Source organism: Crocodylus porosus, unplaced genomic scaffold, assembly GCF_001723895.1.
Source record: "Crocodylus porosus isolate Cpor-Errol unplaced genomic scaffold, CroPor_comp1, whole genome shotgun sequence".
Lineage (NCBI taxonomy): Eukaryota > Metazoa > Chordata > Crocodylia > Crocodylidae > Crocodylus > Crocodylus porosus.
In genome coordinates this window covers 262,609,541-262,629,740 of record NW_017728886.1, presented here as the reverse complement: position 1 = coordinate 262,629,740, position 20,200 = coordinate 262,609,541, and the positions used below count along the sequence as shown (strand labels likewise).

Here is a 20,200-nt window from a genome sequence, read left to right as displayed (position 1 = left end):
GGGGGGAGAAGCTGTTGACAAAGTCCTTGGTATGAAAAAAGTAACAACAGAGATCTGGGTGAGATTCTCTCCTCCTGCTCTATTTACATAACCCTAGAAAAACTTAAATATGGAAACAGATCTTTTTAGTTCTGCACTATAGGTAGATGTGCCCAATTATCCATCCAGGGAGAGCACTCAGGCCACCTTTTGCCATTTAAATGCTTCTTTAAAATAATTTGGGGTTTTACCCCCTTTGCTATCATATCTGAGAAGGCTTGATTCTTTGATTTTGTAGGAGAATGTGCTGCTAGACAGATCCCACCGACCAGGATGAATAACTTAGAGAGCAAGGATTCCTACTCTTACAATACAGGATTCCTGCTCTGAGCTCCCCAATCTCAAATGGTCTCTCCAGCAGGACTGGAGAAGTCTGAACCTATTCTCAACAAGGCACCAGACCTTGCTCTGGACCGATTCCAGCTGTGCCCCTCATCAACACAGACCACATCATCACTCAGCTAAATAATATGGCTTATCCCATTAGAAGTTCGTTCACCTGTTCCTCTACCAATGTCCTATAAGCCCTCATCTGTTTACAGTGCCTCCCTGCTGTCTACGTTGGACAGATGGGGGGATCCCTATGTTTAAGAATAAAACACCAATCCAACATAAATTCAAGAAAGACAATCCTTTGGCAGAACAGTTTAACGTCCCTGGACATCCCATTGACGACCTCAGAGCAGCTGTTCTCACCCAATGAAAACTTTAAAAAACAACTTGAATGGGAAATTGCAGAACAAGTGGCACCGGCAGTCTGCACGTGGCTCATGGCAGACCGGGGAGAGAGCAGACAGCACAATGGGAAATAAGGAAGGGGTCATCAAGTAGAGCAGCAGGAGAAAGGGATCAGAGTGGCACTCGAAGAGGGTACAGAGCTTAATCTGTGGCGCACCTACAGAGAAGGTTTGCTCCTACTGGTCTAAACCAAGATTACAGATGCTTAGTGCATTAACTAGATCAGCTTTTGTAATCCCTGTGTCCCTCAGCGAGTTAACTGCTCTGTTTTTTCTTTGCCCTACCCACTTTGCTTCTCCCAGCAGCCCCCTCTTTTCTCCTCCCCTTTCCCTGCTCCATATATTCTAATCACCGCTTTCTATTCAGAAGTGCTGCTTCTGTAGTCTCTCCATAACATCCCACAAAGTAGGCTTCTGCTGGCACATAGGATGCCTGCCAATGGATTTGGGAGTATCTGAAGTCCCAGGGTGAGAGCCTGGGATGAAGGATGCTTTCTGGTTGTAGGTCCAGGCATGGTGTTTACAATGATTGAGTTCTGCCTGCTCAATCGATAAGGTTTTTGGAACGATTGAGTTCTGCTCAGTTGATATGATTTGTAACTGATTTGCCTGATTTGACCTGGAACATGAAATATATTAATAAAAAAATATATATATATATACACACATCTCTGATTTAATTAGTCTGTAGAGTGCAAACCTTAGAAAGTAAAGTGATAAGGGACGACTGCGATGCATAGCCAGACCTCTTGCCTCTCGTATACTATTGGGCATCCATATATGATCTAAGAAGGTCGATGACTTTAGATAGGGCAGGTATGTCTGCCTTCATCAGACTAAGATGTATGCTTTGTGTGGGCTATGGTGGAGAGAAAGGTATGGCCAGTTCAGGTGCTTGCAATTGGAAAGCATTCGTTAGAGATATGTCCACATGATCCTAGCAGAATATCCTCACCCTGTATTGCAAGGAAAGAAACCTCCCCACAGGTGTTCAGTGTACTGTCTTCAGCTTAGCCTATTTCGGATGTTTCAGAGAGGCAAATACCAACTAACCTACCCCAGTGCTAAACTGCACAGTCCCACAGTTTCCAAGCCCAGAAATTACCAACATAAACATCGATTCCCATTTCCCACCTGGGCTCCTTGACACACAGTCCAGAGAATTTGTAGATGGCCACACAAGTGACTTAAGAAGTCAAACTACAGCTTTTCAAAAGTGAGGCCATACTGCATACTTCACTTTAGCCAGACGAGGTATATGGAAGTCTTCTCTGAAGCGTATCTTAATGATGGTTCCTGAAAAGGTTTCAAGTCAACGGGTACTAAGCTTAAGGCTTATTCTCCAGATTTTGCTGATGCAAAAAAAAAATTAGACTCCCTATCATGCTGTGAGGAAATTATAGTTGTTAAATTAGAAACACGGAAATGGACATCCTAGCCCCAGTACTGCTTCATTAAGGACAGTATAATTTCATAGGGGTGACTGGGAAATGAATCATCAAAATCTTAGCTCCTCACATTGTGGGATGGCCACTGCAAATTATTTTTCTGTAAAGGGTGATGCGCCTGTGGTGCTAATGGGCTCAGTAAGCAGCACGAAGAAAGACATGCCGAAACAGCATATCTATGTAATGAATGCAACTCTGCTGCCAGGTGTGTTCCCTGGTGCAGAAGCAGGTGTGGGGATTTTTCTTCAAGTCCCCAATCCCCTTTTCCCTCTATGTTCAGGGGCATGTCTCCTCCCTCCCGCACTGCCCACCGCTGCCCCAGAGATGTGGGGAGCTCCAGGGCCACCCGTGCCCCCCTCCAGCGGGCTGTGCAGGGAGAGAGCAATGGCAGGTGGAGGGAGTGAAGGGGATATGCCGTTGAACACAGATGTAGGCGAGTGCCAAGAGCAAGGGGTGGACATTCATACCTGACTCTGGGACTTAAAAAAAATACCCTGCTGCTGCTGCTCCCCTGGTGTGGTCTTCCCACATCAGCGTGGGTGAGGTGAGGAGTGGGGGGTGAAGCCACCCCTGCAGCACTGGTCCTGCACCTCCCTTTATAAAATCCTGGATCCACCCATTTGTTTTATTTATTTTAAACAGTGCTTTGACTTCTCAATTCTTTCTTTCACAAATCAAGCCCAGGAAGTGTGTGTGTGGGGAAACTTTCTTCCTGTTTAAGGAGTGGTGTGATTCCTTATTGTGACAAGACGCAAGGTCTTATACCATACCCAACACTGCGGTAGCCAAACAGACTTTGAATTGGACCGTTTGAAATGGAGCTGTTCTCTGTTACATGGGAAGCTTTAGTCCAAGAGTCTTCCACCCCCAAATCTCCCAGCACTGTCAGACCTCAGCACCTCACTAAACTGGGCTCTTAATAAGGTTCCCCGTCCATAACGTCTGTTGATTTTTCTCCAGGATTATGGATACTTAACACCATTCAGGGAAAGGACCTAAGTTTCTTCCACATCTCTCAGGGATGTGTCTGTCTTAAGTCACTATGCATGGATTGCATTCTTAATTTCAATTCAGACCATAATTCCAAGGGGGTTATTTGTTACTCTGATTTTCAGGATTTTAGTCGCAATGGATTAAAGCAAAAAATCACTTCATATTTTGATAACTCTGCTCCCGGGTGCCTCAGGACACATACACAAACCAGGAGAGACATTCAGTACACCAAGACTGGAGTTCTTTCTTTGTTCCCACCATGAGCTGTCATGTCCTTCCTTGCAGAAGACCTGATTATTTTGGAAGAGGCAAGATGCCTCTTTGATTATTTATGACAAAGCAAACGCCTCGCAGAATGCTAAATGATCTTCCCCCTCAAAAAATCAACCGGGTAAAGTTTTACCTTTGCAAAATTCAGCTGAAGCATGTTTTGCACGCTGTTATTTGAATCATGCTTGCCTGAGTAGGCTTGATGCTGTAATGAGTTACCGATACAAGGCCTCTTGCAGCAGGGTGCAAAACACCTCCTCTAAGCAGTAGGGTAGCTGTGGGGTGCCTGATACACTGGTAAGCAGATCCTCATCCATCCAAGAGGGCAGTGCCCACTTTCTGATACAGCTTTTATTTGCTTAATGTTGTAGTTACGTTCTCGAAAAATGCAACTTTAAGTGAAACGATGTTAAGCAAATCCAGTTGCATCGCAGGAGTCACCTACTAGCAGGCGGCAGCTGAAGAACATCATAACCAAACACCGTGAGCCTTTAAATGAGTATGTTCTCTAATAGATCAGTGATGTAATAATGAAACAATGTGGACCGGGACAACATTAAGTAAGGAGTACCTGTCCTGCCTTCTTTGTTTTCTGTTGTCCAGTATTGTACAGCACTGCCGTGCTATGTTAAACCTGCCTCCAAAATGGGTGGGATTTCACTATCAAATGAGCTGGTTTTAAATTCTGCTTGCTTTGCATTGCTGCCTAAGAAAAAGGATTCAGGAAACACGAACCAGACAGCGGTTGGATGACATGGTTCTGTTTCCATTCTTTAAATTGTATTTTCGGCTCTTATAATTGCTTATAATTGTATTAAACTGTAAGGCTTTTCATGAAAGCTATCCTTTCTATGGAAAATTGACAATAACTGACAGCTTGCTGTGTGTCCTAGCATATAAGACTGAATGAAACTATTTTCCTTAATAATAACACGAGGGAAATTTCCCTGACGGTGAGCCTGGTTTACCAGGGAACCGATCAGTATGCAAATAGGCCAGATCTGGCATCTTTGCTATTTCTTTTTTGGTCCAGCCACATGTACACAAAGATTTTACAGACTCTAACCTTTCACTTAAAAAAGACACAGCTCATCCTTCAAGTTTTGTTTGAGGGGGAAAATCCAAATGTGATCCAAAAAAGTGCTTTCCTCCTCAGTTCCCAAAGAGAATCAGTGGCTCTGAGCAATATGAGTCTTCCCGCTCTCCATTTGGGTCCCAGGCACATTACCTGTGAAGCCTAACCATGATGGTTTCATTAGCAGCAATAACCTCTTAACTTCTGGTTGTTTCAGCTCTAATAATTGAACTCTGCAATAGTTATTGGCTGAGCACCACAAGTCCATATGAACACAAATGGAAATGTGGCCATTGGTTTCCCCAAACCTAACTGTAGTGAAGCAATAGGGCTTCCCTTTATTTGGAACATCTGAAGTTAAATATGAGAATGTATTTAAAAAGTTTTGTGGGAAGCAATCTTTCCCTGAGAGGATTTGGACTTAAGGAGATAACAGAGCTTTTTCTGTCTCTAACTTGTATAGGCGGTTAGGTCTTTGGGCAGAGCCTGTGTCTTTGTTGAGCATTACAGGCCGATCCGTGCTGGAAGGTCATAGGTACTATCTCGGTATGAATAAATAATAATGATTTTATCTGATAAAGACCATGGTTTCCCACGCCCCTCAAATTTCGGGATACTGCAGAATAAGCATGCCTGGACTACGTTTTGAGTACGATGGACTTCAGCCAAAGCGTTTGATCTCAAAACACCTCTGAACTGGTTCAGAATCCAGAAGTGACGTCCGTGTGTCCCATTTAGTGATGCTTCTCCGGCTCTGAAACCCGACTTATTTCAGTTTCATCCCAAAGTGAATTTGTATGGAGATTTCTCAACCCAAGCAGGGGCTCTCCCTTCTTTTGTGCCAGAAAAATAGTTCTCTTGCCCAGATGTCTTATTTATGCCATTCATCAGGGATTGTTTTGGGGTTTTTTTTATGCTGTAAGTCTTTGCATTTGCTTTGTCAGGGAAAATAGATATATTCCTTTGCACTTGGGCTTTGTGTGATTTATGACGTTGACTCAGCTCTGCTTTCCTTTTGTAGGTGGAAGATGCGTTAAGCGAAGCCGATTTTCAGCTCAAGTTGGACCTGCACTTTACTGATAGTGAGCAGCTGTAAGTGCCATTGAGAAGCTCAGTTGATATTGTTGGGGCTTTCTTTTTTCTCCCATATTGATAACATGAATTTGATAGAAGGTAAAGGATCTTATGGAAAAATGGATATCTCTGATTTGCCTTCATGCTCCCTCGGAGGAGGGACCGCTGCCTGTTCTTTCTGTCTCTTGCTCCTTTCTTTGCAATAAGAAGTTCTGCATTTGCAGTACACTATCCCAACTTTGCTACCTTTGAACTCAGTGGGAGGCAAGTCTGTGGCTGAGCAAAGCAATCCTCCACGCCAGGTACTTAAGTGCTATCGCTGCAGGGGTCTCTCTCCTCTGAGAAACAAACGGCTTCCATCATGCATTACTTTGGAGCCTTAGCATTTTGCCTTTTCTTTGAGAGCTGAAACCATTGCAATTCAATATAAATCCCCCTCAATGGCAGGAGGGCTGTGGAAGAACAGGTGGAAATGTTAGGCCCTAAATCTGCATCATTTCCATGTAGCAGATTGGTATCTGCTTGGTATGTGTTAGTTGGCTGCTCATCAGGAAAATCTGTTAAAACTTGATGGTTCTAACTTTAAATGTTACCAAGTCAGAGATGCGGAGATGTAAAGGGGCAGTCCCTTCACAGCATCTGATGAAGCAGCTGTTTGCAAAAGCTTATGCATCTCTGACTTGGTCTATGAGGTTCAGATCGACCTTGCCTTCTGCCTGAGTTCAGACTAACAGCTCTTTAAATTTAAATGCCAGTCTTCATTTTCTTCTAAAAGAGGTGTGGAGAATGGCCAGGTTTGTACTACTTTGTTGTCTGAAACACCAGTTCATTCAAATGAAAATGCACCTTCCAGTGTGAAATCCTCCGCTGAAGGCTGGGGCTCCGCTGAGACGGGCTTGTGCACCACTCATGTCAAACTTCAATGCCCTTTTCAAGGCTAAACTGAGAGCGAAGAGAAATGCACCCGGAAGGGTTTCACGGGGTCTGTGAGAGTAGCAAATATTGCATTAAAGGAAATTGCAGAAGGGACAAAAAAAGTGCGCCCCTGCCAACTCCAGCGCTCAGCCTGCAAGTGTCCCTATTTATCCAGACTGCTGTTTTAGGTGTGGACTGGAATGAAAATCAGATATAATAACCACAGGAGGCCAATACACAAAGTGGTTTTTGCAGGCGTGGATTATTTATCTTCACAAGCAGGCTGAAAGCTACTAATTATTGTCTTCTCTCCACATGAAGAGCCACTCGAGTTATTTCCCAGGTCAGACAGTCTGTTCTAGGGAGAGTGTCTTGACCCCAAGAGAGGTATCCAGGTTGTACCTGTACCGGTCTAGAGGAAAAAGCAATCAGGACTTGTAGTAGACATGTTATCTTCTTATTAGACCAACAAGATGTTTGCAGGAAAAAAAAAAAGTTCGGGGTTTTTTTTGGTTTAATAAAAGATACCATCTCTACTACAAGAGTCCTGATTGCTTTTGACCCCAGGAAAGTGTCAGTCATCTCCAAGGATGCTCTGGGTGGTTTTCAATGCCCTGCAATAACACGCCTATCCCTTAGTTGCCCTGAGGAAAAGCAGGCTGTTTTGTGCTACCCTTCACTTCTGGTATTAAATTCTGGTTAGTGCCATTTGAATTACCTGCACACTCTGTTGATATGCACGCCTTCCCACTGGTCTCAAACACCCCCAAGCACTTTCCTCTGGTGTGATTAGGAGTTGAAGGCAGCAGTGAACGGTTTGTCAAGGAGACCCAAATGGGGCCCCTGCTTCCTATCATCTCCTGTGGTTTGTTGCCTTTCAGGAGCTTCGTAATCTTTACACTTCTACTCCTTACAAGTACAATGAAGAGATAAGCACTTCAATGGAGTAAGCACTCCGGTGACTGGGAGGGCTACCAGGAAGTACTTGAGTTCAGTGCATGTTGCCATCTCCCCATTTTGCTGCTTTGAATGATGTTACAAATCATGACCCCCTCCCAGCTTTGCTGACCCCTGTAAACCTCTCCTTCAGGCTGAGAGATGTTCCTGCCATCCCAGTGATCAGCAGCCGCACTCTGTGTCTTCACTTCCACCCAAAGAGAGGCCTGCACCACCATGTTCCCGTCATGTTCGACTATTTCCACCTGTCGGTGATCTCTGTTACCGTGCATGCCTCACTGGTAGCATTACACCAACCGCTGATCAGGTAAAAGGCAGAAGGGAATGGGGATGGCTGTATCGGTAGGAGCGTGTTCTTGCAAATGTTTGCTAGTAGCCAGTGTGGCTAAGGAAGGATAGATGGTCTTGTGCTTTTCTGGACTAAGATTCAGGAAATTTGGCTCTGTTGGCTTTGCAACAGACTTCCTGCATGAACTATGACAAGTCACTCAGGGCCTTATTCAAAGCCCATGGATGAGCTCCCTTGGACTTCAGTGGTGTTTGGAGTAAGTTTGCTCTTCTCCATATTTTGTCCATTTTTTCTCCCTGAACTGAAAGCAATGCAGAGCTAACACTGTCTTTCACGATTGGTTTATAATTACTGAACATGGTAGAGTCCTGCTCTCCAATAGACCCCCATTCAGCACCGCTTTAATCAGTAATGTGATATTCTGGTAGGGAGGCCATGAGAGCGTGTTAGTTCAGTTCAACTGATGAATGACCAGAGAAAAGTTCCTTCTTGGCAGAATCTGAGTTTTACTATGTTGTGTGTGATAACAACTGCTGGAGGGGAGATCTAGCTGCAATTTAACACCTGCTTCAAAATAAGAAGAAAATAATTCAGAAGTTTTTCAAATCAAGTAGGGCTGGTTGTGATGTGATTTGTTTTCTATTCTGGCCAGGTTCAAATGATGGTACAGCTGAGTCAGGAGACTGTTCCCTTGTATGGTGCTCACACTTGGTCAGTAGTTACTCTCTGGATTAAGGCATGGGTGATGCAAGTTTAATTCTTTTCTCTGCCACAAGCTTCCTGGGGAACTCCGGGAAAATCGCTTATTCCCAGCCTCTACTCGCTGTCATTGAAACAAATTGGTTAGATGCCTAAGTAGGGGTCATGCCTACAAAATACCTTTGTAGAAATGGCCTTTATGCCATCTGTGTTCCATATTTAAATGGAGGCAATAATAAATGCCTCCAATAATGCAGTGGGTATTGTGATAACAAATGCTGATTGAGGTTGAGAGGCGCTCGTACACCACAGTGTTAGGAACCATATAAGTACCATGGATAGTTATAGCAGACAAGGTTCTTGGGGTAAATCTGATACCTTTTATTAGACCGATCCTATTAGATAGTTGTAAGTAGTTGCTAGCTCTGCTGGTAGGTGACTGCTGTTGTATGTTGGCTGTTCAATGGTCTCACACAGTGTCCTCTTCTGATCCTTTTGCTAGGATGACTTTAATGCCTGGGTGCCCCGTTATTTGAAAGTGGACAGAACAACAGTAGTTATCAGGCTTAGTGGTGTGTTATATCTTCTAATGAAAGGATCTTTCAAAGTGGGGTTATTACTATCAGAGAAAAAACACACGCGGAACAACTGTTCTATAGCTGGATTACTACCTCCGCTCTTACAATATGATTGTTTGGACATTTATGAAGACCGCAATGTTTCCGCACTGGGTTTTCTTTATGAAGTGGAATGGAAATGTTTGACAGCGCGATATAAAGCCCTATTTGATTATGTCAATAATAACAATAATTTCAAAGTGCAATATTGTAGATTTATCTCCCTCTTGATAAACATCTAGAAACCCAATCATAAATTCTTCAACCATAAATCAGGGTAAATCGCATGAAAGCACCTCCTTTGCCTGGTGTATTCAGAGACAGAAGCAGCCTATTAAAATCAGTATTCTTTCCCAGTGGCTCAGAGCTCTTCTGTGTAGGCAGGTTCAGCTTTGCAGGTCACTGGGGAAAGCTGGGGATGATTGTGAAAAAAGCTGGATAGCACGAGTTTTGATCTGAAAGGAGGGCATTCTCTTCACAAAGCCCCAGAAACTTTTTGATCATAAATTCCATCTTGTCACAGCCTACTAAAAAAAAAAAAAGCAAAAAAAGCACAAAGAAAAGCAAAGCCTTTAATTTGCCAAAGCTGGAATGCATGTCCGTTTTTTTGTTGTTGTTGTTGTCTATTCATGCTTAGTTTGCTAGTGATCTCAGGTTTTCTTAACGGCGTCTACACGTCTACCTTTTATATTGCTTATCTGAATATATGCATGCAGTTGATTGCACACTATGCTTATCTGGAAACCAATTCTCACTCTTCCAAATGTGTTTTGCAAGCTCTATTCACATGCTGTATCACGTCCAAACTCACTGCCACCCTAAAGTCTTTTGTCCGAGAATGGAAGAAATAACAGTATCTATCCATAATCCCGCCCCCGCCCCAGCTTTTCCTATGCTACCTTGCCCAGGACTGCTCTGGCTCCCAAAATCCATCCTCTCCTGCCTTGGTTATAACTCAGGAAATACTACCTTTCTCCCTCCATCAGCCACCAGATGTCAGGGACCCCTTTCGTAGAAGGATGAGTATGTCCTAAAAGGGTACAGTATTTCAGGGTAAAGATCTTCCGCTGTTAGCTGTTGACATTAGGGTAGGCATAAGCAAAGGACTGTAGGCGCTCAGCTGGAGAGCAGCTCAGGCCTTTCAAAATATTACTTTGGCCTGGTTAAGTCCTGATTTATTAATTACTAGATCAGTTTTGATACTTTGAGATGCCCTCTCAGTTACTGAAGGAAGTGTGGTATTCATGTCTTTAGCACCTCTGGCAGTAACCAAGGTTCAATAACCTCGGTTAGTAAAAGCTGTGTTCAGTTTGGAGTATTATTGTAGCCGTGATGGTCCAGGAAATAGATGAGAAGCGAGGTGGTTTATGTTAATTGACTGATTTCGGTAATATCTTTGGACCACTGGAATAATTGGGAGAGATGTTAGACAAGCTGTTGGGCGCAATGGGCACCTATACACATGCACTGAGGCTGCTCCGAAGCTCTGTAATTGGAATGCATCAGAACAAACTCAATTAATATGTTATATAACATCAGAGCAGACTTGATGAATTATGTTATTTAACGTCAGAGCAGACTCGATTAATTGCATAATTACCACGCTCCAGCAGACTCCAGCATCATACGTATCAGCATCCTTGGGCTGAAAAGTGGCAGCAGGGATGCTTTAACCAATGTTCATTTGAGCCTTCATTAAAGCACCCCACTGTCATTTTTTCAGCATGGGGATACTGATACGTGCGACTCTCTGGGCACTTTGATAGATTGTAAGGGCTGGAAGGGACCTCCCAAGATCAGCGGGGCCAGTCCCCCTACACCAAGCAGGAAAGACAACTGGGGTCAAGTGACCCCAGCGAGGTGACCATCCAGTCTCCCCTTGAAGCTCTCCAGGGTAGGCCATTGCACCACCTCTGAAGGGAGCTTAATCCACAGTCTGGACACCCTAGCTGTGAAGAAGTATTTCCTAATGTTGAGGCTGAAACAGTCTTCCAGGAGTTTGTAACCATTCCCTAAGGGGAAAGCCAGTCTAATTAAAGCACCCAGCCTCCCAGAGCACATGTAAAAATGCCCAAAGTGCCCTCCCTCAGGTCTGGGAAAGAAGCAGAGACAGCTGGAGCTAAATGCTGGATAAAACAATGTTCCATTGTGTAAATGAAAAGTCGCTCACATGGGGAAAATGGCTCTAAAAATGTAGAGCAAAGAGAAATTATTAGAAACGGCTACAAAACAGGTGAAGGGCAGTTGAACTAGATAATTATGTGGAAGAATAAAACATGCAAAAGGGAGGTGGGTTGCTATTACCCATGGCATCTAAGAGGTAGCAAAGAGCAGGTAAACTGCGATCAGCCATAACACCACTGTCTGGGTTCAGTCTTTGGTTTGTAATATCCAGTACGATGATTTTTGTTCACAGGCCCATGTGAAGGATGGACATTTGGAGTCACAGGGGAGTGGATGTATTTAGTGAAGAGTCTGTGGAAATAGGATCTAAAGCTGTTCTTGCATTCAGGTGGACCAAAGGGTTATTTCTCCACAGTGACCTATGGAAATAAATATGGGCCTGGACCGTCACCTGATTCTGTGACCTTAAATCAGCTCTCCACACAGCCCTTTAAAGCTAAACAGCAGGTTCCCTTTGAAGCAGCACAAAAGGATCAAGACTCACATGGGCCCTTCCAGGCAAAACTACTGCTTCTCTTTAGCTGTGGCACACAATAACACAAGAGAAAGCAGCTGGGTGGTGTTTCTTTTCATTTATCTTTAAAGAACCGAGGCAGACACTGGTGAAGAGCTGCTGCTTCCAGGTTTACGCTAACGAGGCTTCCTTTCAAGGGGCCCTAGGCAGTGTTACCCCTGAGGGAGGGCCTAGAAATGCCGGGCGAGGGACACAAGTTACACATCAACTGGTTTAAGTGATCAGAAACAGGTTTAAACCTGTGCTCAGTGCACATAAGCCACTTGCAAAAAGGCCGAAGTGGGTTTAAAATAAACCTGCTTAAATGCAGTATCAGACTGAACTGATTTGGGTCAAACTGGTTTAGGGAACATCTGTCCCAGACCCCCTGGGTTACACACAGGAAGAAATGTAGGATCATAGCACATGTGGGTTTTTTGTGACGACCTATTGACCCAGGCCACGGCACTGCCTGATGTCCCCCTTAGCATCCAGCTCCTTCCCACCGGTCCCCAGAAGCGTTTGCCTGACCATCACTTGCAAACAGCTGGGGCTTCAGGCTCTGCTCCACAGATGTAAACTCTTCTTCTCCCGCAGTCACTGCTGCATTGCAGCTAGGCACTGCCAGCACTGAATGCTTTTGCCAACAGCAATTCGAGGGAAGGGGGAATGGGGGAAGAGGAATGCAAATCAGGGTTTGATTGCCCAGGTGTTCGGGAGCACTTCAGAAATTGCAGCTGAGTGTAGAAAGCAACGGGGCTCATCTTTGGGGACCTGACTGCCTTGCACGACTGGAAGGAAAATACCCTCATCCTCGTAGTTCCATCTGGGGATGGAAGCAGGTGAGGGGGGAGATGCATGGTGTTGGTGTTGTGTCCACGGGGGGGTGTATAAAAGAAACCACCCACCCACACATGAGTGACCACATGTTCATGCATGCACACCCATGCTCCCTGTCTGTTTTGCAGAGAATCTAAAAGCAGGAAAAGCGGCCATTTGGTTTTCGGGCTGTCCTGGTTCTTTGCGCCGTGCCATCTGAACAGGAGTAAGCATGCGCTGCTGTTTATAAGACAGAACAGCAGCACGCAATTAACCTTTGAAATGCAAGCCTGAATCCAGGCACGCTGGGCAGCCCCACGTGCTCGACTGGCCTGTAAATAGAGCAGGCGGCAGGATCAAGTGGGCTTGCCTTCCAGTGAAAGCTTATGCCCTAACTTCAGTTGATTTATGCTTTCAAACCTCCAGGAGCTCTCCAGACATCTGAGAGCCATTATTCTTTGTCAAATTGCCATCATCCATAAAAATAAGGCTCATAAAAAGCACACGTCCCCTAGCACGGAGCTGAAATCCGGTGCTGTAGCTGGCAGCGCAGTCTCTTCAATCGTATATTCAGTAATTCCTGGAATTCATTTGAACACATTTGTAACCCAACTGAAAACAAACAAGCAACCATTGAAATGACTATAAATAAATTGAGAGCCTCCCCAGCTCACAGCTGGCAGCCCTGTGTTCTCTTTTGGGTTGTGGTTTGGTTTTTTTTGTTTTTTTCAAGGAAGGAGATTTTTATTTTTCCACTTGCCACTTTCTACCCAGGACCTTCCTTCCACCCCACAGCCCTCTTAAAACAACGGAAATGAAGAGAAATCTTGTAGCCCCCTGTTCAGGCACAACTCCCACTGCCTTTGACAGGAGTGTTACCCACATCTGGGGTTAGGATTACAGCATCGTATGGAGGTAGGGCTGCAAGGTACCTTACAAGGTCCTGCTCGAGGCAAGATCATTCTTGACTAAACCATCCCAGCCAAGTCTGCTCTAGAAAGTTTCTGAGCACGTGGATTCCTCAACTTCTCTAAGTAGCCTGTTCCTGTGTTTGGCCGCCCTCCTAGTCAGAAAAGTCCACCTAATTTCCAACCTTCAAATTCCCTGCTGAAGCTTGAGGCTGTGCTCCTAGTCCTGTCCCCTATGTCCTCAGAGAAAAGCATATCTCCATCTTCTCTGTAATCGTTCTTCCGGTATTTGAAGACTGTAATCAAATCCCACTTCACTTTACCTTCTCCAGACTAAATTACCCAAGCTCCTGTGCCTTTCCATTTTCAGCCCCAGGCCTCAAATCATTTTTGTTGTTGTGTACTAGACTCTTTCCAGTCTCTCTTCACAGAGTTGGGGGCCCAGTGCTGGACACAGTTCTCCAAGTGAGGCCTCGCCAGTATTGAATGGAGTGGAGTGGAAGAATCGCTGCCTTTGATTTGCAAGAGACATTCCTGTTAAGACAACTCACTGTTTGGTTGACTTTTCTTGCAACAATAGCACACTGCTGGCTCATATTGAGTTTATGGTGTACTGTAACCCCCAGGTCCTTCTCTGCAGTACTGCAGCCTACCCACTCATTCCCCAGCCTGTATTTGTGCATGCAGTTATTTTGTCCTGTGTGCAGAACTATGCACTTGTCCTTGTTGAATTTCATCTGGTTTATTTTGGATCGCTTTTCCAACCCATCCAGGTCATTCTGGATCCTAGAGGGTCTGAAACTCCACCCAACTTGATGTCATCCATAGATTTGCTTCGCATGCACTCAGTCCATTGGCCAAATCATTAATGAAGAAGGTGAATAATACCAGACCTAGGATAGACCCCAGGAGACTCTATTTGATGCCTCCACCCAACTACATATCAAGCTGTAGAGCATGCTGGCCCAAACACTTATGCGTCTACCGTACAGTACTTTCATCTAGACTGCCTGACCCACTCATACTTAGCACTGGACCCTTGACGCTTCTTATATCTCAAAGCACCAAAGAGTAACGAAGAAATAAACTTCATATCACTGGAAGCAGGTAAACAGTATAGGGAACAGATCAAGCTGCTCATAAACGTAACCAGCCAGTCAATGCATGTGGTGAGAGGAGATGAGGAGCAAACAGAATAGTTCAGAAGCAAGACAAGGATGCACAGCTGCTTTAGATTAGTACTAGAAGCACTAATACCTTTAGTGCTGAGGGGTGAAATAGGAGGAAGCAACGTTATGCAGAAAGGTAGTGAAACCCCTTTATTATGCAATAACATTAACTTAATAGGACTGACAGAGAATAAGTTGCACAGCATATCTGACTACGAAGCTAGGAAATAAGAAAATTCAGACCAAGGATTAGCACAGAGAAGACAAAAATTAGGGGAACTGGAAAGCAAGAATAAGAGGGCAAAAATGGACAAGAACCAGAATAAGTGGAAACAATATATAAAATTAAAAAAAAAAAGTGTCAAGGAATGGAAATTGTAAAGACAGCATAAAAGTAAGAATTAGATAAGCTGCTAATGCATTTTGGATATGCATTACAATATGGATGGTGAAAGTCATTTAGATAAAAAAAAAAAAAAAAAAAGGAAAAAAATTAATGCGTTTGGAAAAATCTTATCCTTATGATTTATAGAGACTGCTGAAGTATGAAGAAAGCTAATGAAAAAAAGACTAAAAAATACTACAGAATGAATTGGTTGATGGGAATACGATAAGGGAGTAATAAGAAATGTCTAGAACAAGAAATAATGTTGTTACAGAAATTAAAGGAAGATGGTGCAATGATTTGGATATGTGTTGAGGAGGGACGCAGAAAGCATAGACTATTTGATGATATATGCCAAAGCAATTGGGACAAAGAGTAGAGGAAGACCAAGAAAGTGTTAGAAAGGTTCACTGAAAAAGGGCAGAGGGCACAACGATTTAAAGATGAAGAAGCCATGAAGCAGGTTTGAGAATAAGGGAGTGGAAATGCATTAATGAGTGGCCCCGTCATTGCACTTGAATAAAAAAGGAGGAAAATAGAAGCTAGGAAAACTGATGTCTGTAGAGGTCGAATGACTTATCCAGTGCCATCTTATGAGTTTGTCAGCAGTGGCACAAGGTGCGCTGCCACTGGCTGTCCCCAGGAAACCAAAAATCCACACGTGTGCATGTGGCCCTAATGTCTTCAGTAGATACAAAGTTAGGCCAATGTTGAATATTCTGGACAGTTTTTGTCAGAGTTCCTAATTCCTAGACTTGCCTGTTGGCACTGGATTTATGACCCAGATACCTTGTTCTGGGTGGACCCAAACCCTCTGACTGTCCATAACGTCTTCCATCTAGTAATAGGCAAATTTTATTGATACAAAGTGATAGCAGATAAGAGTAATGCAGGCAAGGCAAGAAAAATACGCCTCCTCCCCCCCCCCCATTCCTCTTCCTGATTCTTTTTATCTACCATTTTCGAAGGCTTCTCAAGGAGAATGGTAAACCTGGCGCACATGGCACTATCTTGTGGTTCTTGCTTGAATATCATATGTCAGCAGCCTTGGAGGTCATGGGCCGAGGCCCATCCTCCCCCTGCCCCCACCCTTGATGGGGTGAGTGAGATAGGTGGGCGATGTGCCCTCTGTCCATGGTGGCTTCAGGATCCGCCCTCAGGGATCTCCTGTTGCTCTGAAACCCCTCATTTTCTATGTTGTATTCTTTCTTCTCTGATGACTCTTCATTTCTGGGTACCGGTTTCCTTTGGGTGTCATACTGTCAGTATATGTCTTTGTTTCCACAAACCCATCAAGGGTTAAGATGCATACATCGTAACTTGGTCATTTACTAGTGTCTTAATTTGAGCGTGCCCAGCTTCCTAATTTGGTCCATCCGTGAGAACCAGGAATCCCAGGGGCTTTGCAGCTGGTCACAGTAAACTAATGCCACCTTATCTCATGTTTTGGGTAAAGTGTTCACATTTTCAGTTTCCCCAGCTGGTTTGTCTTCTAGCTCTAGACAGGGTGGGCTTTAAAGGCTGAGACCATGAAACTTTGTTACAGATGGGCTTTTAGAAACTAATCAACAGCTGCTGTTCTCCTGGATCATTGTTCTAATGCAATATCTACTTTACTTATAAGCCAATTCCTAAACCAGATCTCTAAATATCATTTTCTAGCCCTCATTACCTTCATTCCTCCAAATTACTTTATGCTGCTTTTTATTGCCAGGTACACCTTGAATCTTGGCAGAGAATCAGCCTGTGCATATCAGGGAGTAACAATGATCCTCTTGTTTGAAGTGACCATAGAGAGAAGTCTGGGTAGCAGTGGGCGTGCATAGATGAAATGGGGGCCCTAAATTGAAGTGGTGGGTTTTTAAAAACACAGCTTCAATTTGGGGCCGATTTAAACCCCCGTGTCATGCACACGTCTGACTTACCTGCCTCTCCAGTGGTGGGGGAGATGAGGGTGAGCTGCTGGAGGTTGGAGTGGTCTTCGGGCTGCGGAGGTGGGGGCTGGTGCTTTGCTTTAAAGTTTTGTGCACATGCCCTCTTGTCTCGTCTACACATGGCCAGTGTTATTAAGTCAATGATTTCTTTTTCTCTTTCTATGGACAAATTTAACACACAAAAAAGTATTCTTAAAGCTAACAGTATTTAAATAGAGCATGGAATATGTATACAGGTAAGACCTTAACTTCTCTGAAAAAATATTGAAAGCAACCCTTCATTAATTAAAAAAAAAAAAAAAAAAAAATTGTAGTGTTTCTGCTCCCTACAGATATTTTCAGGGAAAAGAAATTGTTTTTGTTCTGGATTATCTTTCTTTCTCCTTTTTTACTCATATCCTGAAATAGTAAACTCCTTTTTATATAGAAACCCTCCAAGCTACTAACCTAAAAAGTCACACAATAGCAGGTTGACTGGTCCTGTGTCAAGTTTTCATTTAAAAAACCAAACAATTCTGTTGTCTTCACCCACTTTCCTACTTTCAGACTTCATTGTGGGTCTAAGATTAAGCCAGGAGTGGGGGAAAGGGAAGGGAAGTTCCCTGACAAATGCATTCATTTTGAAGAACTCAGGCTGACTTTCACTCCTGATGCTCAAGGTCAAAGGGAATAATTTATTCAATTCCTTAAGAAAACGTATACAGTATATATAAAATAAAAATGTTGGTTGCTCCTATCCAGGGGTCTCAAAGCACTTGAGAGAGATTAATTGCCATCTCCTTACACCTTCACGGAGGAATACCAGAGGCAGAGCAATGTACCATGAAACTTAAAATTCTAATATAATAAAAGCTGTAGCACTTCTGGCCATGTGTCCAAGATGCTCTGGGCCACCTGCGCATGCGCCACCCAGAGCCTTATTGACAGACAGACACACAGGCGAGGTGGAGGCAGAAGCAGTGGGGACCAGGGTGTGCTCCACCACGTGGGGGGGAGGAGAGGCGAGGGGCGCAGCTTGCGGCCCTGCATTGCGGGCATGGTGCATGGCCATGTGGGGGCATGGCATGTGGTGGGGCCTGGTGCATGACCGCAGGGTGCATAGGCAGGACCCATTGGCTGCAGCCCATGGCTTCGGGGCTGGGCATGCCCCTCCACACCTGCTCCCTGCATGACACCCTGAGGCCATGCCCCCTCATGGAGAGTGGCTGTGGCTGTGGGGCGCACTAGGCAGGGGGGATGGTTCACAGCACATGGCCACAGGGGCTGGGAAGGGGAGGAGGGTCACAGCGCCCCATTGCCATCGCTGCCCAAAGGGCCAGGGAGACTGTGCTGGGCTGATCCCAGCTGGGGAGGGGGAGGGGCTGTGCTCAGGCCAGGCCAGGCTGTGGGGCCGTGGGAGCCAGGTGGCCCCTCCAGACGTGGTGCCAGGAGCCCAGGGAATGCATGTGGCCCCTAGTCTGTGCACAGGGCAGGGGTGCTTGCAGCTGCAGCCTCTGCTCCCTTCCTCGCTGCCTCTGCTTTGACAGTGGTACGGCACCATGCAAGTCCCACCACGAGGCAGGCCAGGCTGAGTAGTGAGGCACATGTGTGTGGCGTGGGGCTGGGTATGGGGTGGGTGTGTGTATAGCTGGGTGTGGTTGGGTGGGTGTGTGGCATGTGGCTGGGAAGGTCGGTGCGCGTGGCTGGGTGTGTGGCGTGTGGCTGGTTATGTGGCACGTGGCTGGGTGTGTGTGTTGTGTGGCTGGGTGGATGAGTGCGTGTAGTAGGGTATGTGTGGGTGGGTGTGTGTCAGGTGTGGGGAGGCACGGGGCTGGACACAGACTGGGGTGGGGTGGGATGCAGTGGCAGCAGTGCAGGGCGGTGGGTAGTGGTGCTTGTGGCGGGCCAGCAGGGGGCGCTCCTGCGTTGAGCCGCCCACCTCCCTGCTCCCGACCACCTTCCAGACTCCAAATGCCTCCCTAGGGGCGCCTTATGCTTGGCTGACCCCTCTCCCGGAGCACACTCGCTAGTCTGGGGGGTAACATCGCCGCCACCACCCCGAGAAGGGACTGTCTTGGCCCTGTGTCCTCGGGGAAACACAGGCCTAATAGTCCGATGGGTACTCGACCCAGTACAGGCACTTGGGACACTTCCCCAAGTAAAGGGGGCAAAAAGTAAAGTCTCCCTCAGTCCATAGACCTAAGAGGTCTCTTAGGCATAATTTAGACCCACCCCTCAATAAGTCTCCCACACCAGTCAAAAAGGAGAATTTTATTGATTACGAGGGGTAGGGGAAACTAGGGTACAGGATTGAGAAATATCTTAGAAATCCTAAAGAGCAAACAGTGTGGCTGAGGTAGCCTTTTGATTACGCATCTGTGTTACTGCCAGCTAAATATCTAATCTGATTGAGTAGCTTACTCACAAGCATCTTCCAGAGTTCTCCAGTTTCCCCTCTGGAGTCGTGGGGTGAGAGAGAGCTGGGTCCAGATGGTAAGGCTTCTCTGTCTCTCCTGCTTTGCTGCTGCTTCACCTCATGGCCGAAGAGGGAGAGCCTCCTCCCCCGCCAACCTATATAGCCCCTGTGACCTCATGCACCTGGTCCAGTGGAGGTCAGCCCCAGTTGGCTGTCAGCCAACCAATTTGAAATACATCACCTGTTACCAGGCAGATTCCAGCTCCCCAGGTAGCTGGCCCTCACCCAGGGGGCTGATGCCAGTCCTGTAGGCAGTGGGAGCAGGTTTCCCCCTCCCTCAGGAATGCAGCTAGCTCAGGTTACCTAAAGAGGCTGAGGTGTGAATCCTCTGTGCTGGCCCATCTAAACACATAGTCACAGGGCAGAGACTTTGGGGAGAAACCAAAGTGGCTTTCTGCCACAGTGCTCTGACCCCGCCGCCCATCCATTAGGTCACAAAAGCAATGGATGTAGGTGTTGCCGTGAATGTAGTCTTTCTGGACTTCAGCAAGGCCTTTGACACCATCTCCCATCCCATCCTCATTAAAAAAAAATTGGCTACTGTGGCATTGATGCCTACACAGCCAGATGGATTGCAGATTGACTGAAGGGTTGTACTCAGAGGGTGGTGGTGGACGGGTCATATTCAACCGGGGGGGAAGTGGGCAGCGGAGTCCCCGAGGAGGGCTCAGTCCTTGGGCCTGCGCTGTTCAGTTTCTTTATCAGCGATTTGGACAATGGGGTGAAAACCAACCTGTTTA

General features: G+C 45.6%; 1 protein-coding gene across 1 annotated transcript in view; it reads left to right on the top strand.

The window, feature by feature from the left end:
• Nucleotides 1-20,200, top strand: part of FAM135B (family with sequence similarity 135 member B) — a 228,211-nt gene that overhangs the window by 110,770 nt on the left and 97,241 nt on the right. Inside the window, exons 4-5 of the mRNA XM_019553091.1 lie at nt 5,584-5,654; nt 7,642-7,815. Coding sequence (XP_019408636.1) covers nt 5,584-5,654; nt 7,642-7,815 — 245 coding nt within the window. The remainder of the gene's footprint in view (nt 1-5,583; nt 5,655-7,641; nt 7,816-20,200) is intronic.